Source organism: Camelina sativa, chromosome 9, assembly GCF_030686135.1.
Source record: "Camelina sativa cultivar CO46 ecotype springtype chromosome 9, ASM3068613v1".
In the NCBI taxonomy this organism is placed as follows: domain Eukaryota; kingdom Viridiplantae; phylum Streptophyta; class Magnoliopsida; order Brassicales; family Brassicaceae; genus Camelina; species Camelina sativa.
The window spans coordinates 33,571,787-33,597,576 of record NC_141888.1 but is presented as its reverse complement, the minus strand read 5'-3'; the positions used below and the strand labels follow the sequence as shown (position 1 = coordinate 33,597,576).

The window sequence follows — 25,790 nt, the reverse complement described above, 5'->3', positions numbered from 1 at the left end:
TAAGGAAGCAGGGAAAGCAGATAACGAAAGCTAATGTCGAGATACCCCGACGCCGGCGAGCAAAAGTCCCACCGGCGTCGGAGAATTTTAAGGGTTGCGGCGCCTCGATATTCAGGCTTGGGAGAGAAAACTTAAGGTTTTTTTTTAACCTTTTTCACCACCAACTAACTTTTTCAATATTTGCTATTTCTAATAATTTATGATTAAAAATTTTAGCTGTTAATTTTTTTTAATATGGATTAGTTTTGATTCTAATAGATTTTTTTTTACTTTTCTACAATTTATTTTATTTAATGTATTCCCGATTTTCGTTTTTAATTAATTATATTTATTTAATTAATTTATTAATCTTAATTAAATTTTTCTAATGGCAATTGAATGTAAATTTTTACTTTCTATTATACATTTAAGATTAGTTTCATATTTGTACTTCCCCGTTAATATAGTAGGATACTACAAGTAAGTGTAATAGATCAATGGATTTATTGATTTTAATGACACGTTTTGATAGACCAAAGCATATATACGAACAAATATTTTTAGTATCACTTTGTACAAAATGTTAGATCCACAAGAATATTTTTAAAAGATGCTAGAATAATAAGTACGGTATTATATCTCTATCTAATTTGATTAACGATGGCCGCAGACCACATGTAACAAAAAAACATTATAGAGGTGGCTACAAATTAGTCGCTTTTATTTTTGATAGCTTAGTTTCACAAAATTCTGTTTACCGACAAAATTAACTGTTTAGATGTCGTCGAAGTACAAAACCACACTATTGGAACTTTGGTAGTGACAAGTGACAGCACAATCTGATAACCAAACTCAATGTCTCCTCCGGAAAACAAGATTACAACAACTAATGTAGCTGTATATGCCTGAGGCCCATATAAATAGTTGGGCCAAGAACAGGAATCATAGGCATGTGTAATCCATTGGTTCAAGCTGACGAACACCATTCAGAAATAGATAGTTTATATTCTTGTAGATAGATTTATCAAGCCCAATAATTTTCTGGTTTAGGATTGAAAAAGTAGTAATTAATAGCAGTATTGTTGACACAAAACGAACTTATAATTTATAGAATTAACAAGTTTGTCAATAATAAAAATTAGATTTAATTGATTTTTATACTAATAAAATTCATAATATTTACGTGAAAGCATATATATAGAAGATAATCTTCTACCATTATTTTAGTGTTTTCTCATGATATCAATAACTATAGTATTAAATATACAGAGATCTCTTATATCTGGTTGTGATTTTTACTAAATAAAAAACAAAAGGAAATAAAAAGAAGAAAACAGAAAAAAAAAGAACACATGGAAGAAGAAGAAGAAGTCCTGCTTCACTCACCTATCGCTTTCTCTATCCCCTTAACAGAGCTCCCCCACATTGCTCGAACGGTCGTCATAAATTCCTTGTTACCTCGAAAATCCAAAATCCCCATATCCCTCCAATCTTCTATCCAAAATAAACATACTATAAATTAAGATTTTTTTTTGGGTTTTTTTTTTCTAGTAATTATTAATAATTTTGATTCCCCAAAAAACGTTTGCCTCATCATCTTCGAACTGTTCCCACGTCCATAGAGTTTTTCGAGGAGCTAGAGAAAGAGCGTTACCCAAGTTGCTTCGTCTTCATTCTCTTAACACTTAGGTACTTTTATTTTTTCTTATCTCAATTTCTTTGAACAAAACCGAATCCATTTTTTCCACCAATTAAAAAAGAAAACACAAGAACTTCGTTTCACGTTCATGTTTGAAAAAGGAGAAAAGACGAATATATACAGTATGATATAATGATGTTTGTTTGAATTGTGGTTTCTTGACAATGAGCCCATTTGTTTTCCCAAAATAGGTTAAGAACTTAATAGTATAATAGAATAACACTTCGTGGCAACGAATATAGTCATATACAATAATGATTAATGGAAATGTGAATAGAGTCCTTCGGTCCTAATGAAAAGCCAGCTTGCGTTTCTTGATCATTTTAAGCCAAAAAAGAGTTTGAAAATTTCTATGCATATTATATAATTGGAACTAAAGAGTCAGAGAACCATTCCGGATTTAGATCATCTATCTATATTTTTTATATTTGTGCTGCATTATTTTATCTCTAAATATAATAAAATTACAAATCTGCAGTTATGAATATGCCGACGTGAGTAATCAATAATGTAGTCGATTTGTAAGTTACAATGTGACGTTTTATCAGAAGTATTTTTGTTTAAAAAGATAGGTGTTGGACTTGACAGGTCGCAAGGAGAACAGAAAGATATCAGTTCATGGCTCCTGCATTTGGCAAATGTTTCATGTTCTGCTGTGCTAAGACCTCCCCGGTATGTCACTCCTAAGCTATTCATATGTCAATTTATTTACAATTGGGTGAAGAAATCGATTTTAGACTATTTTAGTATTTTTTTGCACCAAATCATATATATAAAAGTGACGAAACTGATATCGAAAAAGTAATGATAGATTAAAAAAATGATGACGCGTAAATGCCAACTGGCGAGTCGGTTACTAAAAAAAACATGACCGTGTCATCCATCTCTCGAAGGCTTGCCTTGGTTGACTTATCCTTCTATGCCATTGGCCACCGGGCCTTCGGAAAAGACGCAGACCAAATTTGCTTTATATATATAGCCTTTACGGAAAGAAAGCCAAAAAAAACTGATCATTTGCCACGCTGCGTTTTGTTTACTTTAGAGATCAGTTTTATGGTCAAACAGTATTAACAAAGTTAATCTAGTAGTAGTAAAATGACTTATAGTATAATCAAGAAGATCAACATATGCAAAAAACACATATACATGTCATGTTATGTATAGTTGACTTATATACATATAATTATGATGAAAATTAATATCTGATGATTTAGGGGTATCTTGGCACTAGTGATGGCATGCTAAACTCATGCTTTCTCTAAATTAATATCTGATGATTTGTAAATTACTATTCGTATGAAAAAAGTTTTTCTCCCAAACCAAAAAAAAATTACAGTGTAACCCAAAATAAAAATTATTCTTTTTAATAATTGGGTATGAGAAACCTAACACAAAAACTGTACCACTACATGAAAAAATAAAGAAGTCAAATGAACTGTTGTAGTCAAATAATGTATAAACAGGGGTAAAACATTATTTTCTATAAAAAAGTTGCAAATTTTTTTTTTACTTTCTTATTTTTTTCTTTACTTTCAAAAAAAGCAAATGGATTTTTATTGAAAAATTAACCAGTACCACGGAGAATATATATATATATATATATATATATATATACAGCAAAAGTAAATTATTAAAAAAGATGAAGAATATAGTAGAACCTAAAAATATATTCAAGCATATGTTTCATTCTTTTACTCCCCATACCATCCACAAAGACATAAGCACATGCTTATTCTCTCTTCCTCAAACATCAATCAACTTATTCACCCCCACACTATTAAAAAAATAGTTTTCTCAATCATTTTTTTATTTTATTTTAATATAATCTTCCCATTTTTGTGGAGTTACCTTTTTCCCTTGGATAAAACTTTTTTATTTTAATTTGGGTAAAAGAGTTTAACAGTCACACACAAACACACCAAATGGGGGAATAAGAGAGAGAGAGAGAGAGAGATCACAGGTCTATAAATACCTACTAGCCCAAGACTAATCCATCACAATTCACAACAACAACAAAAAAAGCATCATCTCTGCATTAACTGATTTTCACATTCTTCGATAAGGATTTCTTAAACTTCTCCCTCTGCTTTTGTGAGAAAAATCCCAAATTCATGAAATTCATTAGTTTTTTTTTTTTCGTTTTCGATTTCACCCAAATTAAAACTACCATTTTTTTGTTTTGTTACTATTTAGGAAGGAGACGAAATGGACACAGACTCGTACGAAGCCGCCATTAAAGGACTCAAGGATCTTCTCAGGTACGCCCACTCTCTCTCTTTCTCTGACTCAAAAAAGGACAATTATTTCATCAACGTGTCGGTCATTCCCACTGTTCATCTTCAACCGCTTTTTTTTTTTTTCCTTCCAACAATCTCGCGAATTCATCATCATCGTCGTGCTTAAACGGCAAAAATCAACGCCATCGTTATAGCATAAACTTTTGCGTTGAATCAGAAAAATAAAAAAGTTGCGTTTGTTTTTGATTTCCGCGTTTTTTGTTTTGATCAAAGAAAAGTTATGTAGCGATTTCATACACGTGGATTGATCTTAGCCGTTGATCATTCGATCCTACTTCTTTGCCTTGGGGATAAAGTTTAGTCACAATTTAATTATCTGTTTTTTGGTATAGTAAAAAAGCGGATCTTGGAAACGTAGCGGCGGCGAAGATCATAGCGTTGACGGAAGAGCTGAAGGAGATCGATTCAGACAACTCAGACGCGATTGCACGAATCAAGTCTGGTTTTACCCATTTCAAAACCGAGATATACTTGTGAGTATATATATCCTTTTTCTTCCTTAATTTTGTTATAAAAAAAAATTAGTTGTGACTTTGTGTGAGTATATACATACATACTTTATAATTAGTTATTTAAGGAAAAGGAATAACAATTCAATTCGTTTTGTTCTTCTGTAAAGAATTTTTCATGACGGTGAAATGGAATCAATTGGTCCGTTTCGGCTTTGAATAAAGTAAACACATTAAATGATAGGAATAGGAATAGGATAGTGCTCTATCTACTTTGTTTTTTTTGTTTGGGGGGGGGGGGGGGGGGGGGGTATCCTTCTATGTGTATTACAGTTTTTTTTTTCATCGGATAGTGCTAATAAAAAAAGTTATTAAAAAGATGCTTAAAAAGCTTATTAATTTAGTCGGATCGTGCTTAGTATTCATAAAGATGGCTATAATGGGATTCAATTAGTATATGCAGTAACAGATACATATATACTGTACTATGAATTTTATAAGGTTGATTTCATTAAAAAAATTTTGATGAATGTTTTTTACAGGAAGAATGATGCTCTGTTTAATGATCTTGCCAAGGGTCAGAGCCCAAAGGTTTTTTTTTTTACTTTTCTCTCAATTCTCTCTCTTCAAAATTACTTTTTCTTTCTTCTTTGACTAAATAATACCTAAGAAAGACTAAGAGAGATTGGTTTAATAATACGAACAAAAGAGTATATGAATGCTTTAATCCAACGTCTGATCTTGACTTTTATCAATACTAAGCTAACGCAATTATTAAGATGGTCCTGTCTACCTTTCTTCTTTTAATAGATTAAAAGTTTGAATTTTTTTGTTTAATAAACTAAACAATTATAGAAATGTTGAAAATGATTTTCTAATGACCTTTTGTTGTTGTTGTTGCAGTTTCTGGTATTTGCTTGTTCGGATTCTCGAGTTTGCCCATCTCACATCTTGAATTTCAAACCTGGTGAGGCCTTTGTTGTCAGAAACATTGCCAATATGGTTCCACCTTTTGACCAGGTTCCAATACCCTAAGCCCATTTCACAATTCTTCTTCTTTATCATTTTACATCACACAAGAATTGTCTTCCCTCTACTATTATAAGTAACAACAACAACACATTGGCTTTGTGAATAATATTTTCAGAAAAGACACTCTGGAGTTGGTGCCGCCGTCGAATACGCAGTTGTACATCTCAAGGTACGTTTGAAAAATAGTCCTATTTTTTTTAAGGATAGACACTTTGATTAAGATTTAATAAGCTATAAACTTTGTTTCTTTCTAGTCAGTAATCACCCAAAGTTTGGCTCCTTTTTGATTGTGCTCATTATTTTATAAGTCGTTGTTGGTTATGTCATTTTGCTTGCACATGGTTTATTTAGTTAGTACTACTAAAAGTTGATGGTCTATCTAGTCACTGTGTTATTTGGACCCATCTCTCTCATCCACCAAACCCTCTTCTCCTTTTTTTTTTTTTTTTTTTTTTGCCACTAGGATTATCCTTTTTAAAGTAAAGTTGAATCATTTTTGGATAATGTTTGAGAATTGAAATGGGTCTTAATGCATCAAGTTGCAGCTACTTTTTTTATTCATAGTCAACAGTTGTATATATCAATATTGTTAATTTATTTGTAGGTGGAGAACATTCTGGTGATAGGCCATAGCTGCTGTGGTGGCATTAAGGGACTCATGTCCATTGAAGATGATGCTGCCCCTACTCAAAGGTAATTTACAAAACTGATTCATCTTGACTTTTTTGTCTTGAGTTATATGAATCAAGATCACTAACGCGATGCAAAAATCCTCTAAAAAATGACAGTGACTTCATAGAAAACTGGGTGAAGATAGGCGCAGCAGCGAGGAACAAGATCAAGGAAGAACATAAAGACTTGAGCTATGATGATCAATGCAACAAGTGTGAGAAGGTAATCATAATAATAATAACTCTTTGGTCTTTGCTCTCTGTGTTATTTTTATGTTAGAGAGACTAATGTGCCTTATTAAACGAATGTGTGTGTTACCTTGTGCAGGAAGCTGTGAATGTGTCGCTTGGAAACTTGCTTTCGTACCCATTCGTGAGAGCTGCAGTGGTAAAGAACACACTCGCAATCAGAGGAGGTCACTACAATTTCGTGAAAGGAACATTTGATCTCTGGGAGCTCGATTTCAAGACAACCCCTGCTTTTGCCTTCTCTTAAAATCAAGAAAATATATATATATATATATATATATATATATATATAAACTCTTTTGAGATAAAAAGACACTTTGACTCATCTTTCTTCTTCTCTCCATGTTGATGATTCCTCTCCAACTCCTTTTGTTTCTTTTCCTTTTTGTTAATTCAACTTTTGCTGCTTCTATTTCAAAAGCTCAAACAATAAAAGCTGTAACCAAATGTTTGAAACTTTCTATATTTCGTGTAATTGATGTTCGAACAAAGATTTGAACTTTTTCGTTCTTTTTATTTACAGATCATATATCTCTTATGTGTATGCAGAAGCCCATTTTCGAAGTTAAATGCTAAAAGACCAACCTAAAGTGGCCCAATTGTGATTGCTGACTTATTAGTGATTTCTCTGCTTTTGCGATCCAAGTAGAAGGAAGATACAGTAATAAGCGGTAGGCAAATCTTGAAGATATTGGCATGGACATGGCGTACTGAGAGACCCGCCTTAATCACGATGATCTCGACAGTGTTTCAAAGCTAGACATATGTTGATATAATGAAGAAAGTGGAAGAGTTTCTTGAGAAAGGAACTGTATTCGAAGATGGTCATCCTGATTACAAGAAGCTACTCGTGGATTCTAATCAGCTCTTAGTTGATATCGAGAATAAAATAGTCGTTGCTAACAACTTTATCCGTGACATGTACAGACCTAAGTTTATAAAACTTGAGTTGCCTCTTCTTCCTCCTCTGCATCTGGATCAAAGTCCCTGAACATGATGTAACGCCAAAAGCTGCTTCAAGGAGGACAAATGGTTCTTCTTTTAAGTTCTAATTCTAAAACCAATGTAGATGCCAAGAGGTAGTATACATTCTTTCCAAACAGAAATGGTGTAACTCTGTTTATCTTTCTCGTTACTTAAAGACCTATTGGTTCTGTCATTCTGTGATAGCGTAAAGAAAGTAAGACCAAAGAATACCGTTGTGTTTCAACCTCAAACATAACTCCCATTGCTACAAACAGGTTCAAATAATAAGACCTCTCTAGTACCAAAAGACTAGTACCAATTCTGCTAAGCTGGAGATGAGTACTGGTTCTACTAGTTTCCATTTGAAATGTTAGCGAACGAGCTCTTCTTTCTCTTAAAAACGATGACATTTTTCACCTGTCTATTGTAGAACTTGAGGACAAAATACTTGGAGAAAACAGAAACAAACCAGGTTCTGGCTAAAACACAAGTATCATACGCACCTTCTTGTCTAAAATGGTCGGTACTACCAGAAAACAGAGTGCCGCTAAAGATTTGGATTGTCAATTGCTACGTTGCTTTCTGTTGCAATCAATCTTTATCCTCTACTTTTGTTCTTTTACTGTTTGGCTGAGCTTTGTAACACTGTGAAGTTAAGTTACTATAAGTCTATAAGACTATAACCAATAATAACACTCTGAATAGTGAATAGTATACTTACTAATAACCACGGTGAGGGGTTGGATCGATGCCCTGCAGGGCCAGCTTGGGGTCCGTTGGGGAGGCTAGCGGTGGACTAGTGGGGTCCGCGGGACGGATTGTCATATTATTAAATTTTAAATCATAACATTTTTCAACGAGTGGATTAAAAATAAAGAAATTTTATGGAATTGGAAAGTAAATTTATAATGGGTGTACGTGAAAACTTCTTTTAAACAATTGCGTACAAAGAATTAAAGTGTAAATTGAAAACCTTTAATAGGGTTAAAACGTGTTTTCTATATTAATTTTTAACTGATTTTGTGGATTGATGAGTAGATATGTACGATGAAAGAAAACCTTTAAAGTCAGGCATAACACCAAAACATCTCTGACTCTTGTTAATTTAGTCATAAAAATGAGTAAGTTTTGAGTTGTGTCACCTTTACTTTCCACAGTTGTGTACAAAACAAATTAAAGTGAAAACCTCTTTTTTTTAAAAAAAAAGATAACTTGAATATTAATGTTTTGACGTGTGACTCAATTGTATTCAAAGAACTAAACTACTAAAACCGTGTAGGATGAAACAAACTCTGTAAAAATCATGGTTGGTATCCAATAATTTCAATTACAATTGGCTAATAATTTTAGTAAGTCTTTAACGTGTCGAATTAATGATACTTCTCTTTTTTTTTTTTTTTTTTCGATGTAAAGCAATGAAATCAAACTTAATCAACAAGTTAAACTAAAGTCACCCTCTCACAACGTTGGTAACAAAGCCTTGATCAGAATCATTCCTCTATAAATACATCACATACATCTGTGTTTTTCGTCACCAACCACATTTAGTTATCAATAGAGAGAAGAAGAGACAAAAATGGAGAATGTTCAAAACAAAAGAAGAGAAATGGCTGTGATTGAGACAAGTTTCGAATCACTTCCTTTAGAGATACAAACGGAGATACTGTCACGTTTGCCTCTGAAAACCTTGATGAAATGCATATGCACCTCAAAGAATTGGGCGTCTCTTATCCGCACAAAAGAATTCATAAAGCTTTACTTGAGCCGATCGACGACAAAGCCTCGATTGTTCTTTGCGGTCTATCAATATTATAGAACCATGACGTCCAGGACATCCAGAAACATAAGTGAGTTGTTGTTTCAGTCTGCTTATCAAGAAGAGGAACCATTGTTGTCTTCTGGTGAGCAACAAGTGCTTCTTTCTCCAGACCCAGGATATGTGGCTTCTTCACCCGTCCGAGGTTTAATCTGTCTTCGTTTAAACACAGAGTTTAGGATTTTCAATCCGGGTACGAACAAGGATAAGCGTTTAGCTGAGATCCCAGTGCCTAACAAAAGCGCACCCCTAATGTTTTTCTTCGGATACGATGAACTCACGGATGTGTACAAGGTGTTATGCATAGCAAAAGTAACCAAGGAAGAACAACATTTTTTCACGATAGGAACGAACGAAGCAGCTTGGAGACGGATCACATGTGAGCATCAGCATTCTCCAACTCCTAGTGCGCAAGGACTATGCAAAGAAGGAATTTTGTACTATCGAGCTAGGTCCAGTACTGGCAGAGGTCTGGTAATGATGTTCAACGTGAGGTCTGAAAAGTTTAGTGTCACTGAGTCACCTGAGAACATGAACATTGAGAATTTTTGGGATGTGCCGGGTTGCATGGATAATCTTGGTTGGGAACTGGTGAATTACAATGGTGATGTTGCCTTAGTGGATGACTCTCAATTTTCACGTGACGTTTTGTACAAGGGGAATTGGAATAAAGTCTTTCACATATGGGTTAGAAATGAAGTCGCAGGAACCTGGTCAAGGACGGACATTGAGATCCCTCTTTTTTTAAAAATAGTTGATGAGCCTACGCTGTATTTTTTCAGAGGTACCACCAGAACAGGAAAACTTGTTTTCTCAATGAAGCGCCATTTGCTAATGAGTGATGGCAAAATATCAATCTGTGTTTACTATTACAATCCAGAGACAGAAGATCTCAGACAATTTAAGATGCAAGCAAGAAGGGGAAGGGGGAAGTGTTATTTTATTCGATGCTACTTGGATCATGTTGATACTCCTATGCTTATCTAAAGGAACAAGAGAGTTGGTGGTCGGGTAGTCCGTTGAGTATCCGAAACTGGTTTGTTTGGTGCTAAATAATAAAGTTAGTCTCTCGACATTAATAATACTATAAATCTATAATTTCACGTCTATTGTCTCGTTAATCTTTAATTTATGTTAAATAATAATGTTTGTTCAGTTCCTGATGTAACGTTACGTTAGTGACGTTTCTATACTCTGTTTCTGGCCGTTGTGAGCCTTTTGATGAAATAAAAGTTTGTTATATAACAATTAACACATTTGGTTTTGACCAAAACACGCAGAGAAAACTTTGTCCATAAGGTTCATACTACGAAGGCTTTGATTCGGCCCATATGATTTTTGGGTAGAACTATCCTTAATTCAAGCTTTTGAATCATATATTTTGTTTTCATTATTATTATTTTCTCACCTATTCACTCAGGTTTTTTTTTTCTTTTTTCTATTTTTATTTGTTAAGTATAAATTATCTGTGATAAGATTTATAATGTTTGATGTTTAAAAAAAAAAAAAAAGAGTTATAATGGTTTCATGTACTGAATATATATGTATAAAGGAAGATATAGTGATAAGCGGTAGGCAAATCTTGAAGATATTGGCATGGACATGGCGTACTTAGAGACCCGCCTTAATCACGATGATCTCGACAGTGTTTCTAAGTTAGACATATGCTGATATAATGAAGAAAGTGGAAGAGTTTCTTGAGAAAGGAACTGTATTAGAAGATGATCATCCTGATTACATGAAGCTACTCGTGGATTCTAATCACCTCTTACTTGATTTGAGGATGAGATAGTCGTCGTCTATAACTTTATCCGTGACAAGTACAGACCTAATTAAGTTTTGAGAGCTTGAGTCGCTTGTTCGTTACCCAATCGATTATGCTCGTCTTGTGAAAAAAATTGGCAATGAGATGGGATATAACACTTGTTGATCTACAAGGCCTTCTTCCATTTGTTATTATCATTGTTGTTTCAGTTACTTCTTTGACCACTAAAGGGAACACATTGCCAGAGGATGTGTTCCCTTACATTGAAGTATTATATTTTGCAGCAAAATAAAAGTTTATATCAACATCTCACTCAAAACACTAAATCATCAAGTTTCTTTTTATAAAATTTAGTATTATAATGCCTATTTTATTTGAGAACACCAATTTTATCGTACTAAATGGAAAACTATTATAATCCGCAAGTGAGGTTAATCTATCAACCCACAAAAAAGGAAGCTAAGATACATCACAACACATATAAGAACGTGGCTAAGTACGATCAGTCATCATCCTCTGCTTTTGTTTATTGTTCTGTTACTGTTAGGCTGAAATTTTGAGATACTTATCACAAACTTGCTTTCTTCTCTTAACATTTTCAGACCGAGCCATCCAAAGTCGCACTATCCAGACCATGACTGACGACAGTAAACAGAAAATGGTCGGTAACAGAAAACAGAGTGTGGCTAAAGAATCGGATTTGCAATTGCTACGTTGCTTTCTGTTGCGATCAATCTTTCTCTTACTGTTTGGCTGAGCTTTGCATGTAACTCTGTGAAGTTAAGTTACTATAAGTCTAACCAATAATAACACTCTGAATAGTGAATAGTATACTTAACTAGAGAATCTTCCCAAACCTCTCTTTTTATTCGATTCTCCGGGACAAGAAAAAAATAAACATATAACAACTCTGAGCATGACGGAGAAAACTCACCGTGTAAAGGCTCTCGTGGTCACTATATTCACGGCGATGGCGTTTCTGACGTTTCCTATGATCGTAAACGCCTCAGATCATTCTTCAACCAATAGAAAACTCGAAGAGGATCCTATTAAATGCACACCTTGTCTCCAAAACATTCCTCCTCCCTCACCTCCACCACCATCGCCTCCACCGCCGTCCCTGGCCTGTCCTCCTCCGCCACGTCCACCTTCGCCGCCGAAGAAGTCTTACTGCCCGCCACCTCCGTCTACTTACATATACATGACGGGTCCACCCGGTGAGTTGTATCCCGTTGATCAGCAATTTGGAGCGGCTGCTGGTAAAAGCTTCACGGTGGTGAAGATCTCGGGACTGATCGCATTTGGAGTTATGAGTTTCTTGATGAGGATGAACTAATAATGATGTTTCGTTGTTCAGATAAACTCTTAATTAATTATTATCCAAGAAATATTATCGATTGTGCATTAATTTATCATTTATGTTAGGATCAATTATGTTTCACCATATTTCGTTGTACCAAAATTTATAATGAAACTTGATTATATAATATGACTAATTTAAATTTATTTTTAATGTTCTAAGAAGTATCAATTTTGGGCGATGATTTTTGAAAGGAAAATAAACAATTCTTTAAATAAAAGTTACTGCTTCATGAATTAAAAAGAGACATTTATATAAAATTCTTGCTAAGAGGAAAGTAAAAGTTAATTAAGTCAGGAACTTCAGATGAAGAAGTTGTAAAAAATATATTTAAATTTGATAAAGAGTTCCAAGAAAAAGTCAAAACTCCGCACTACTGTGGTTTAGTGGTAAGGGAGAATTGAAGAAAGGTTGGAAATAACTAATACAAGTTAGATCCATCTTGGAAACAAAAATCACAGTTGTGTAGTAAATCTGTCAATTGTGCTTTTCCTGGTAGTTAGAAATGCAGGTGGTTTGATTACTTTCTGTAGTTGGAAATCATTTCAAATTCAGGATAGACATTGTGGTGGTCTTTCAGGATCCACTTTGAAACATTTTGGGGGAAGAGTATGTATCTTAAGTAATTAAACTACACCCTCATGTATAATGGATTTTATTAATCATGTTTATTTTTTTGAATAACAAAATTATTAAAAGCTTAGACTGATTCTCTTTTAGGACATGTTGTTTTGTGATGTAACCATTTTGCAATACACTTAAGGCAAATTTTGTGATTACAAAATAGATGATTTATGTAATGTATTTGTAAACATTGAAATGATATTTAATATTAAAATGGTCAATCAATATTTAAACAATTTCCAGAATACTAACATGCTTGATGTAAGCTGTATGGGCAAATGATCATCGTCTTTGTATTTTCTGTTTGGTCAAGACGTAATTTATCAACTAAAAATTATAGACTCATATAGTCATATTAATACATGTCACTTTCAAACTACGACAATAACTTGTTTGGACGTTGTTTCCGCTGTGGCTTTACAGAAATAGCCGAGATCTACCATCATTGTTGAGTTTTGAATTTATCCCATGAATAATCTTTTATTAAATATGGTGAAGTTTAGAGATATAAAATAAATATTATATTCCTTAATATTGCACATTTTCCATCCTCAGATTCAGATAATGTGTAATTTATTTCTCTTTTAACTGTTGGTAACCCCTAACATCAAAAGCACCTTTTTGTCCTGTCAACACAAGATGGAAAATGATACGAATCCTTCAAACTTCAAAGTCTATTCAATGGCTTTAAACCAAAAATAAAATAAAATAAAGATCACCTTTTGGTGATTTTATTCACTTCGACATTGATTAAGGCAAATCTTCATCATCTTTATTTTGTTGTTACGTGAAGACATAAGCGAAAGTTGAAATTGAAGTCCCATATCACAAGTTAACTGAAATCAATTACAAATCACCTCGTCTAACGTTGTTTCTTTTAATGTCTTCCTTCGATATATATATAATAGAGATCAGATCATCTATTTTGAGCTTAAGGTCTCCCTATCCGTAGTAATCTTAACAAATCTCCAAGTTAGAATAATATATAAATAAAAGAATGTATAATTAAATTTTAAACTCAAAAAATCATTTTCTAACACAATTATACCATTGTGTGATATATATATCTTAGGCTAAGCTGCATTGTTTTAACTTTATGAATATGTCGTAGTTTCATGCACGTAGGCTCATGGTGTCTCCATAACTTAATAGAAAACCTTACTCAATATGGCAATAGAAAAAAGCTTAAAGGAGAAAATAAGAGTAACTAAATTTTTTATTTGATTGTTTGGTCATTCCGTAAAAGTTTTCTCCTCCACCTAACCACCAGTCCAGACTACTACCTTACATGCTTGCATAAACTTTAGTTCCTTATCTGAGATATTAAATCCTCCATTTTCCTTTAAAAATGAATTGTGCAATGAGCAAATCATTTACATGATCTAAAGGAAAAATGCTTCAGAGACATTAGAACTTTCCTCGAATCATAACAATAATTTAAGTATGAAGTAGAATACATCACATGAAATATACATATTAAGAAACCAGCCAGTCAACCATTATAGCAGCAGAATTTGGCCGTTTAAAATTAGGACAATATAGAATTTTAGTCAAAGAGAAATAAGAGATTGGAATGTATAAATTTATGACTAAACATTGAATTTGATTTTTTGATATAAATGTAAGCTAATTTATTGAGATTTTAAAGGTGATAATGGGATTTAAAAATTATATGTGCAATGAGCAAATCATTTACGTGATCTAAAGGAAAAATGTTTCAAAGTCATTAGAAATTTCCTCGAATCATAACAATAATTTGAGTATATAACAGAATACAATCACATGAAATATACATATTAAGGAACCAGCCAGTCAGACATTATAGTAGCAGAATTTGGCCGTTTAAAATTAATGGGACAATATAGAATTTTAGATAAAGAGAAATAAGAGATTGGAATATAAATTTATGACTAAACATTGAAATTGATTTTTAATATAAATGTAAGCTAATATATTGGGATTTAAAAGGTGATAATGGGATTTAAAAATGAACTATGCAATGAGCAAGTCATTTACGTGATCTAAAGGAAAAATGCTTCAGAGACATTAGAACTTTCCTCGAATCATAACAATAATTTAAGTACGAAATAGAATACAATCACATGAAATATACATTTTAAGGGACCAGCCATCAGCCATTATAGTAGCAGAATTTGGCCGTTTAAAATTAATAGGACAATATAGAACTTTAGATGAAGAGAAATAAGAGATTGAAATATAAATTTATGACTAAACATTGAAACTGATTTTTTGATATAAATGTAAGCTAATTCATTGGGATTTAAAGGTGATAATGGGACGTTACTAAAACAATATTTAGTTTTCCACGGTTTATTGAATTGAAGATGAAGAACATCAAATCTTAAACAGAATTAACCATGCTCTAATTTTGAAATTGTCAACCCATGCTCTAATTTTGAAATTGTCAAGAATACATATGGCCATTGTTAGCATTATATTCATTCATAGGCTCATATACATTGGTCTTCAGTTTTAGAACACTAAAACGTTGAACCAATTAATATTTAATAGAAAGTAGAACGTTAAAAACAAAACACTTATGCCTAACTTTTTGTAGGTTTACATGGGTTGCAATGACAACAACTGTTTCATCTTTTAGGGTTAAAAGTTTGGCATGGACATCGACCGCAAGTTCTCTCGAAAGAGATATGTCTAAGTTGTCACCACTACAACAAACACCATAAATGTTACACAGTTACAGAGTTACAAAGTGTAGAACGAATCTGAAAAAAAAAAACCCCAATACCTTTCTAAAATGCAAGTCAGTATTAAACTGAAAGTTGTTTTTGAAGGGTGGTTCTGATCTTTGTTTTCAAATGTTCGAGACGAGGATATTTGGCCAACAACATCTGGTGAGTGGGTAAATGTAGATATAAATCATATACTGAAGAACAGAGTGGAAGCTAAGAGACCAGAAATACGAACAGTGCAAAAAGGTTGTTACCTGGAAGCTCCTCACCCTTGTTTACCATATCAAGCAAGTCTGAAAAAGTAGAGAACCTAAAATAATCAAAACCAATCGAGCATTGTCATTTTTTAACAGTCTCCAAAGACGTTTTCTTCGTATAAACAATTCTCTACTTGTGCTTGGTGCGACGATAATGGTTGGAGGATGCAACAACATCAAAATCATTGATGCTGTATAACTGGCCTTTAACCAATTGATCTTGAAACTTAGACACACGATTAGGAACAACTGAAGCTTGTATAGCACAATCCTGAAACAAAAGCTAAATGAATGTGTTAAAATGGAGGTAAATCAGGGGTCAAGAGGAACAATAATAGAGATAATATATATTTTCATCAGTAAGGAGACATTTTCTTCAGGAACAATAAGTAACATATTATTTCTTCAAAAGTCTCGAACTTCCCAAATATGGATGACCCAAACAACAATCCTATTGATACCAGTGTTGTGTATTTCGTTGGAGGTTGAATCAAGGGTAGAGTAGAGTGCTATTGTTTTAGTTTTACCCATGGTGTGTGAGAGAGAAGATGAGTGTCGTCAAAGGTTGTTATTTAAAAAAAAAACTTAATGCAATGGTTGAGGGAGAGTAATCAGGGATTGGAATGAAATGTTAATGACCATGAAATCATAGGTGTTTGGTATTATTTTCATTATGTTATAATTGGGTGGTAAACGTAAAGATGAAAATGAAGGATATACTTCAGTGGAATTCTTTAATTACCTTAAAGATAATAATAAGTAATACAAATAATGTCATAATAATGGTTTATATGATTCTAATTGGTAGTGAAGATCTAAACTCCTTTCTTAATATTTCTAAATTTGATACCAAGCAATTTAAAAACGATTTTGGACAGGATTAATGTTACATACAATTCGGAACTTCAAATAGGTTTTCGTAATCTTGACACAGACATTAAACCGGAAATGATTTAGAATTTGGTGGTGGAGTAGGAAAATTAAACCAAAGAAACCCAAGGATTAGGAGATTTTTGTAAAGGTACATCGGAGGTGGTAGCTGCCGGGAACGATGGTTGTGAGAAGGTGAGTATAGATGAATTTGACATCGTTTGGTTCATATCCTCCTGATGGGTGTAAGAGCTATCAATTATATTTGCTGGACTTGTAACTGGTTTTATTTTGTTAGGTCCAATTTGAAAATGTAAAAACAATGACCTTTAAGAATAAGAGAGGACATGTGTCAATTATATAATAAGCTAGATGTCATGTTCTAAGCAGAAGTTGAGAAAATCCTTCTCTTATTATATAAGATAGTTCATCATAATAACACTACATCATGTTTGCCAAAAAAAAAAAATAACACTACATCAAATTATTAAATTTTAAATCATAACATTCCTCAACAAAATAAAGAAATTTTATGGACTAAAGAAATTTTATGGAATTGGCAAGTTTTTTATGCGTATGCGTGAAACCTCCCTTTTTGCAATTGTGTACAAAGAATTAAAGTAAAAATTGAAAACCTTTAAAAAGTTAAAACGTGTTTTCAATATTTTTAACTGATTTTGTGGATTAATGAGTAGATATTTACGATGAAAGAAAACCTTTCAAGTCATGCTTAACACCAAAACATCTTGTTAAATTAGTCAACAAATGAGTAAGTTTTGAGTTGTGCCATCTTTATTTTTCACAGTTGTGTACAAAACAAATTAAAGTGAAAACCTCTTTTTTAAAAAAAGATAACTTAATTGAATATTAATGTTTTGACGTGTGATTCAATTGCATTCAAAGAATTAAAGTACTAGAACCGTGTAGGATGAAACAAACTCTGTAAAAATCATGGTTGGTATCCAATAATTTCAATTATAATTGGCTAATAATTTTAGTAAGTCTTAAACGTGTGCAACTACTGATACTTCTCTTTTTTTTTTTTTTTTAGATGTAAAGCAATGAAATCAAACTTAATCAACAAGTTAAACTAAAGTCACCCTCTCACAAGTCACAACATTGGTAACAAAGCCTTGATCAGAATCATTCCTCTATAAATACATCACATAGATCTGTGTTTTTCGTCACCAAACACATTTTAATTATCATTAGAAAGAAGAAGAGAGAAAAATGGAGAATGTTCAAAACAAAAGAAGAGAATTGGCTGTGATTAAGACAAGTTTCGAAACACTTCCTTTAGAGATACAAACGGAGATACTGTCACGTTTGCCTCTGAAAACCTTGATGAAATGCATCTGCACCTCAAAGAAATGGGCGTCGCTTATCCGCACAAAAGAATTCATAAAGCTTTACTTGAGCCGATCGACGACAAAGCCTCGATTGTTCTTCGTGGTCTATCAATATCAAAGAACCACGGCGGACAAAGTGTGGACATCCAGACCCATAAGTGAGTTGTTTTTTCAGTCTGCTTATCAAGAAGAGGAACCATTGTTGTCTTCTGGTGAGCAACAAGTGCTTCTTTCTCCAGACCCAGGATACGTGGCTTCTTCACCCGTCCGAGGTTTGATATGTCTTCGTTTAAACACAGAGTTTATGATTTTCAATCCTGGTACGAACAAACGTAAGCGTTTAGCTGAGATCCCACTGCCTAACAAAATCGCACCCCTAAAGTTTTTCTTCGGATACGATGAACTCACGGATGTGTACAAGGTGTTATGCGTAGCAGAAGTAACCAAGGAAGAACAACATGTTTTCACGATAGGAACGAACGAAGCAGCTTGGAGACGGATCACATGTGAGCATCAGCATTCTCCAACTCCTAGTGCGCAAGGACTATGCAAAGAAGGAGTTTTGTACTATCGAGCTAGGTCCCGTGCTGGCAGAGGTCTGGTAATGATGTTCAACGTGAGGTCTGAAAAGTTTAGTGTCATTGGGTTACATGTGGACATGAACATTGCGTATGGTTGGGATGTGTCGGATTGCATGGATGATCGTGGTTGGGAACTGGTGAATTACAATGGTGCGGTTGCCTTAGTGGATGACTATCACTCGTACAACTGGAATTGGAATAAAGTCTTTTACATATGGGTTAGAAATGAAGTCGCAGGAACTTGGTCAATGGACCGCATTGAGATCCCTCTTTTTAGCAAAATAGTTGATAAGCCTAAGCTGTATTTTTTCAGAGGTACCACCAGAACAGGAAAACTTGTTTTCTCAATGAAGCGCTATTCTTACAAGAATGATGGTGAAATATCAATCCGTGTTTACTATTACGATCCAGAGACAGACGATCTCAGACAATTTAAGATGCAAGCAGAGGGGTGGAGTAATTGTCTTCGATGCTACTTGGATCATGTTGATACTCCTATGCTTATCTAAAGGAACAAGAGAGTCGGTGGTCGGGTCGTCCGTTGACTATCCGAAACTGGTTTGTTTGGTGCTAAATAATAATTTTAGTCTCTCGACTAATAATACTATAATCTTATTGGGATTGTTCGTTTTCATGTCTATTGTCGTTTGATCTTTTATTTAGGGAAAATTCCCAAAAAAAACACCAACTAATTTTTATTTGGAAGAAATAAAATATACGATTATAGACAATAAAGTATCACCAACTAAAGTATACGATTATATACAACACCAACTAAAGTATGAAATGTTGGCAGATTCAAATATACGATTTCAAACAAAATATATTATTCCAATTTTACCCTTTAAATTTTTTTAATTATATTTGTTTAAAATTCAAAAGAAATAATAAATTGATAGAACAAACATTTTTTCTTCCTAAAAGAAAGATGAACAAGGAAGAAGAAAAAAAAAAGTTTTTTTAAAAAAAGATAAACAAGGAGGAAGAAAAAAAAGTTTTTCTAAAAAAATGAAGAAGGAGGAAGAAAAAAAATAGTTTATAAAAGAAGATGAACAAGGAGGAAGAAATAAAGTTTTTTTAAAAAGGTAAACAAAGAGGAATTTTTTTTTTTATAAAAAAAATTATGAACAAGGAGGAAAAACAAGTTTTAAAAAAATATATAAACAAGGAGGAAAAGAAATTATTTTAAAAAAAAAGATAAAGAAAGAGGAAGAAAATAAGTTTTTTTAAAAAAGATAAACAAATATATATAAATAAGTTCTAAGTTTAAAGTTTTTAAAAACCAATTTTTTCTATATATTTATTATTTCTTTTGAATTTTAAACAAATATGATTAAAAAATTCAAAGGGTAAAATTGGAATAATTTTTTTGCTTTGAAATCGTATGTATGAATCTGCCAACAATTTATACTTAGTGTATTATTTGACAAAAAAAAATGAATTGATGTATATTTCTGGAAACGTTAAAAGTTCGTGTAGTTTTCTTCTAAATAAAAATTAGTTGGTGTTTTTTTCAGGAATTTTCCCCTTTTATTTATGCTAAATAATAAATTAATAATGTTTGTTTCATTCATATTTAAACAGTAAACGTTACGTTAGTGACGTTTCTATACTCTGTTACTCTGGCCGTTGTGAGCCTTTAATGAAATAAGAACTTGTTATATAACACATTTGGTTTGGGTATAGCCCCCTATTATTAATTTGTAAGCTACGTAGACGAATGAATTCACCAAAACACGCATAGAATATTGTGTCCAAGGTTCATACTACGAAGGCCATAGCTGCTGTGGTGGCATTAAGGGACTCATGTCCATTGAAGATGATGCTGCCCCTACTAAAAGGAAATTTAAAAAACTGATTAATCTTGACTTGTCCTGAGTTATGAATCAAGATCACTAACGCAATGCCAAAAATCCTCTAAAAATGACAATGACTTCATAGATAATTGGGTGAAGATAGGCGCAGCAGCGAGGAAAGATCAAGGAAGAACATAAAGACTTGAGCTATGATGATCAATGCAACAAGTGTGAGAAGGTAATAATAATGATAACAACTCTTTGCTCTCTGTTATTGTAATGTTCTTGGTAAGAGAGACAATTGTGCCTTATTAAACGAATGTGTGTGTTATCTTGTGCAGGAAGGAAGCTGTGAATGTGTCGCTTGGAAACTTGCTTTCGTACCCATTCGTGAGAGCGGCAGTGGTGAAGAACACACTTGCAAGTTTAGGGATTTCACTCTTGTTTACCCTGAAGAAGAATCACTAATAAGCTTTTGGGTTCCAAGTAGAAGGAAGATATAGTAAGCGTAGGCAAAATCTTGAAAATATTGGCATGGACATGGGCGTTCTTAGTGACCCGCCTTAATCACGATGACCCGCCTTCTTCCATCTGTTATTATCATGGTTGTTTCAGTTACTGCTTTGACCACTAAACGGAAAGCATTTCAAGAGGATGCCCTGCGAAAGACGATAGACGCTTGTGATCGATCGAGCTGTAGATCTTGATTCTGCATTGGAGAAGGTCCTTAGCTTTGTTGAAAGTAAGATGGGATCTATATAGCACCAAATTTTACTATAGAAGCAATGTTGAGAATACTCAGCTTACTTGTTTTTTTCTTTTTTTTTTTCTTTTTGTGTGTGGCAAATAAAGAGTTTATTATATCAACATCTCACTCAAAATACCGAATCATCAAGTTCTTTATGAGTATCGGAATGTCTATTTCACTTAGCAACATCAATTTTATATCACTAATAAAATTTTGAAATCAGTTTCGATTCTTTTTTTTTAAATGAAAAAAAAAGAACACTAGGGTCATATTTTGAAATACGTTTCATGGGAGGAAAGATCATAGCAAGTATCTTGAAGAAGTTGACAAATGCTCTAAACCTGGCTCTGTATTCCTCAAACAGGTTGCTGATAATGCTTGTCTATGTAAATGTTTGTCACACCAAAATAGAACCTATAAGTGTCATACTAAATTCACCTTGCATTGTGAAACATACATCTTAAAAACGTGATATGCTTCTTGGTCTATTGATACTGATAGCCATCTCGTAAACACCCTCCTCTGCATCTGGATCGAAGTCCCTGGACATGATGTAACGTCAAAAGCTGCTTCAAGGAGGACAAAGGGTTCTTCTTTAAAACCAAATGTAGGTGCCAAGGGATAGTATACATTCTTTCGAAACAAAAATAATGTAACTCTGTTTATCTTTCTCTTTACTTAATCACCTATTGGTTCTGTGATAGCCTAAAGAAATTAAGACCTATTGTGTTTCAATGTCAAACAAAACTCCTATTGCTACAAAAAGATTCAAATACAAAGACCACTCTAGTACCAAAAGACTAGTACCAATTCTGCTAAGCTGGAGATGAGTACTGGTTCTCTTAAAAACGATGACATTTTTCACCAGTCTATATGAAACTTGAGGAAAAATACTTGAAGAAAACAGAAACAAACCAGGTTGTGGCCAAAACACAAGTATCATACGCACCTTCTTGTCTAAAATGGTCGGTACTACCAGAAAACAGAGTGCGGCTAAAGATTTCGATTTGCAATTGCTACGTTGCCTTCTGCTGCAATCAATCTTTATCCTCTGCTTTTGTTTATTGTTCTTTTACTGTTTGACTGAGCTTTGTAACACTGTGAAGTTAAGTTACTATAAGTCTATAACCAATAATAACACTCAGACTAGTGATTAGTATACTTAATAGTTAATAATAATAACATTACATCATATATTATTAAATTTTAAATCATAACATTCCTCAACGAGTAGATTAAAACATAAAGAAATATAATGGAATTGGCGAGTAAGTTTTTATGCGTGTAAACCACCCTTTGAACAATTGTGTACCAAGAATTAAAGTGAAAACTGAAAATCTTTAAAAGGGTTAACAACATTTATTTTTCTTGCAATTGTGTACAAAACAAACTAAAGTGAAAACCTTATTTTTTTAAATGATAACTTGATTATTAATATTTTGACGTGTGATTCAATTGTATTCAAAGAACTAAACAACTAAAACCGTGTAGGATGAAACAAATTCTGTAAAAATCATGCTTGGTATCCAATAATCTCTGTTCTAATTGGCTAATAATTTTAGTAAGACTTTAACGTGTGGAACTACTAATACTTCTCTTTTTTTGTTGTTTTTAGATGTAAAAGCAATGAAATCAAACTTAGTCAACAAGTTAAACTAAAGTCACCCTCTTACAACGTTGGTAACAAAGTCTTGATCAGAATCCTCTATAAATACATCACATATTATGATGAATTGCAATCAACCTATCATTCGCCTTCCAAAATATTTTTTTTTGTCACCAGACACATATTATCATTAGAGTCTAGAGAAGAAGAGAGAAATGGAGCATTTTGATCAAAACAAAAGAAAAGAAATGGATGTGATTGAGACAAGTTTCGAAGCACTTCCTCAAGATATACAAACGGAGATACTGTCACGTTTGCCTCTGGAAACCTTGATGAAATGCATCTACACCTCAAAGAAAGTGTCGTCTCTTATCCGCACAAAAGAGTTCGCAGATGATTACTTGAGCCGATCGACGACAAAGCCTCGATCCAAAGACAGAAGATCTCAGTCAATTTAAGATGCAAGGAGGGGGCTGAGTTATTGTCTTCGATGCTACTTGGATCATGTTGATACTTCTATGCTTATCTAAAGGAACAAGAGAGTCGGTGGTCGGGTCGTCCATTTTTTTTTTTGACAACAAAGAACAAGATTAGCTCAGATGAGCCAATTTGTTGGAATATTATTTACAAAGGTAGCTAGATGCGGTAATGTACGAACGCGTCGCGCAAGATTGTCCGCTTTACCATTCTGAGAGTGAGGGACATAGACCAAAGAGAAAGAAGCGAACTCCTCCTTATCCGTCTGTATGTCCTCCAAATAAGGCAGAAATGCTGGCCACTCGGAAGGCGAAGACACCATCGTCGGAGCAGTCGGTGAGAAAAACAACAGATTGATTGTCCGCTCCAATCATATAAAGCATAGCCCAAACAAGGGCCTCGATCTCGGCATGAAGAGGAGAAAGGCTACGACGATGATTGGCAGCACCCATAGTTGGGGATTCACCCCAAGGCGATGTACAAAACCATCCTCTACCCGCAAAACGATATGTTGCTTTCCAAGAGCCATCTACAAAACAAATATAACTGGATAGGGATCTTGGGACCCCTGATCCCCCCGTTCCCGTTGCCGTGAGGTAGCGGGAGCATCCGGAATTGATACCAGTTCATCCACTTGAGCTAAAGCCCACGCTCGCGCCTCATCTTCCGCTAACCGCAAAATGGCTAGGGGGTTAGAATCCAGATTACCAAAGAGTTTATCATTACGCGCTTTCCATATATACCACAAGATCCAAGAGAAACATTCATAGTTCGGTATTTTGGTGAACCGCCAAAAAAAGATAATCCATATTTGTGAAAACAGACCCGGAAGGGAAAAATTCTGGAGCTGTTGGGAAAGCCGACAAGGCCCAAACTTGTCTAGCCGGCGGACATTCAAAAAGAGTATGATTAATCGTCTCCTCCTGAATTCCACAAAGACCACACATAACATCACAACTCAAACCACGTTTGCTAAGGTTTGCCGTAACAGCTACACAACCGGAAAGCACTTGCCACATGAAGTGACGTAGCTTTGGTGGGCATCTTTTCTATACAAAAGCCTGAAGAGGTACGATATCTGGTCCAAATACCTTCGGTTCAGAGGGAATCTTTGTATCTGAGCGAAGAGTATGATATCCTGACTTTACCGAATATTTACCACACTTAGTAAAATGCCATCCCAAGAGATCCGGAGTATCCGGTTGTCGCAACGGCAAGGCAGAAATGATTGCTACATCTTCCGGAACAAAAGTTGCCGTAAGCTGAGCCATATCCCAGGAGTTAGAGCTCCTGTCAATAAAATTTGTAACTCGAAGCAAAGGGTCCGAAGGTGTCCCTGTGCATAGTGCTGGTCTCGGGGATTGAGCAGGGATCCATGGGTCCGTCCATACCGAGATGGAGGCGCCAGATCCTACCCGTTTAATGAGTCCTTTATTAACCAGAGAGCGAGCAGAAATCATACTCCGCCACCCATAGGAAACTGGTTATCCGAAACTGGTTTGTTTGGTGCTAAATAATAATTTTAGTCTCTCGACTAATAATACTATAATCTTTATTGAGATTGTTCGTTTTCATATCTATTGTCGTTTGATCTTTAAATAATAAATTAATAATGTTTGTTTAATCCATATGTAAACAGTAAACGTTACGTTAGTGACGTTTCTATACTCTGTTTCTCTGGCCGTTGTGAGCCTTTTGATGAAATAAAAGTTTGTTTATATAACACATTTGGTAATGGGTTTAGCCCCCTATTAGTAATTTGTAAGCTACGTTGACGAATGAATTGACCAAAACACGCAGAGAAAACTTTGTCCATAAGGTTCATACTACGAAGGCTTTGATTCGGCCATATGATTTTTTGGGTAGAACTATCCTTAATTCAAGCTTTTGAATCATATATTTTGTTTTCATTATTATTATTTTCTCACCTATTCACTCAGTTTTTTTTTCTGTTAACTATAAATTATCTGTGATAAGATTTATAATGTTTGATGTTTAAAAAATAATAAAAGAATTATAATGTTATCATGTACTGAATTTATTTATATAAAGTTGGTTTTTCTCTCTTCTCCTATCTCCACCTCATCACTTCTTATTTTCAATTTTTATTATTATTTCACATAATCAGAGGAACATAAAATCTTAAGTTAATACATCACTAATTCACCCATTTCTGTAATATTTTTATTATAACTTAAACTAAAATATAAACCAAAAACGAAATGAAAAAAATTACAGCCAAAAAAAAATAAAAGTAAAATATGAATAAAGCTATCATATTTAGTGGAACAACAATTACTTTCAAGAATTACAATTATTAGGATAAAAAAGAGTTTTTTAAATAAAGCAAACACAAAAATTTAAAGGTTTTTTAAGTCAAGAAGTTATTAATTCTTAGTGTTAAACTATAAATTCATCTTATCTATTAAAAATTATTTGTGATAAGATTTATAATGTTTGATGTTAAAATATATATATATATATATAT

At 33.6% G+C, this 25,790-nt stretch overlaps 3 protein-coding genes and 2 pseudogenes across 6 annotated transcripts; 4 read left to right on the top strand and 1 right to left on the bottom strand.

Annotated features, from left to right (window-relative positions):
- Positions 1–1,327: 1,327 nt before the first annotated feature.
- On the top strand, positions 1,328–6,878 carry LOC104712587 (beta carbonic anhydrase 4). Of its 2 annotated transcripts, XM_010429512.3 has the most exons (10): positions 1,328–1,668; positions 2,267–2,350; positions 3,872–3,936; positions 4,308–4,448; positions 4,967–5,015; positions 5,328–5,444; positions 5,572–5,625; positions 6,061–6,149; positions 6,245–6,350; positions 6,456–6,878. In XM_010429512.3, exons 2-10 carry the CDS (start codon positions 2,297–2,299, stop codon positions 6,621–6,623), a joined length of 843 nt encoding a protein of 280 aa, XP_010427814.1. In that variant the 5' UTR covers positions 1,328–1,668; positions 2,267–2,296; the 3' UTR covers positions 6,624–6,878. The 2 variants fall into 2 exon arrangements, with proteins under 2 accessions (XP_010427814.1, XP_010427815.1); XM_010429513.2 differs by lacking the exons at positions 1,328–1,668; positions 2,267–2,350 and adding an exon at positions 3,355–3,769.
- A 1,975-nt stretch (positions 6,879–8,853) lies between these two features.
- LOC147939120 (putative F-box protein At1g70960 pseudogene) lies at positions 8,854–10,406 on the top strand (annotated as a pseudogene). The gene has a single exon (XR_015566740.1). The product of XR_015566740.1 is annotated as a putative F-box protein At1g70960 pseudogene (transcript).
- Positions 10,407–11,750: 1,344 nt separating this feature from the next.
- LOC104712586 (uncharacterized) lies at positions 11,751–12,410 on the top strand. The gene has a single exon (XM_010429510.3). The coding sequence runs from the start codon at positions 11,840–11,842 to the stop codon at positions 12,257–12,259; it is 420 nt and encodes a 139-aa protein (XP_010427812.1). The 5' UTR covers positions 11,751–11,839; the 3' UTR covers positions 12,260–12,410.
- A 5,456-nt stretch (positions 12,411–17,866) lies between these two features.
- LOC147939119 (putative F-box protein At1g70960 pseudogene) lies at positions 17,867–19,410 on the top strand (annotated as a pseudogene). The gene has a single exon (XR_015566741.1). The product of XR_015566741.1 is annotated as a putative F-box protein At1g70960 pseudogene (transcript).
- Positions 19,411–23,559: 4,149 nt separating this feature from the next.
- On the bottom strand, positions 23,560–24,762 carry LOC147939118 (uncharacterized). The gene is made up of 3 exons (XM_087465880.1): positions 24,394–24,762; positions 24,128–24,225; positions 23,560–23,794 (listed from the first exon to the last, which is right to left on the bottom strand). The coding sequence occupies exons 1-3, from the start codon at positions 24,760–24,762 to the stop codon at positions 23,560–23,562; spliced, it is 702 nt and encodes a 233-aa protein (XP_087322006.1).
- Positions 24,763–25,790: the final 1,028 nt, after the last annotated feature.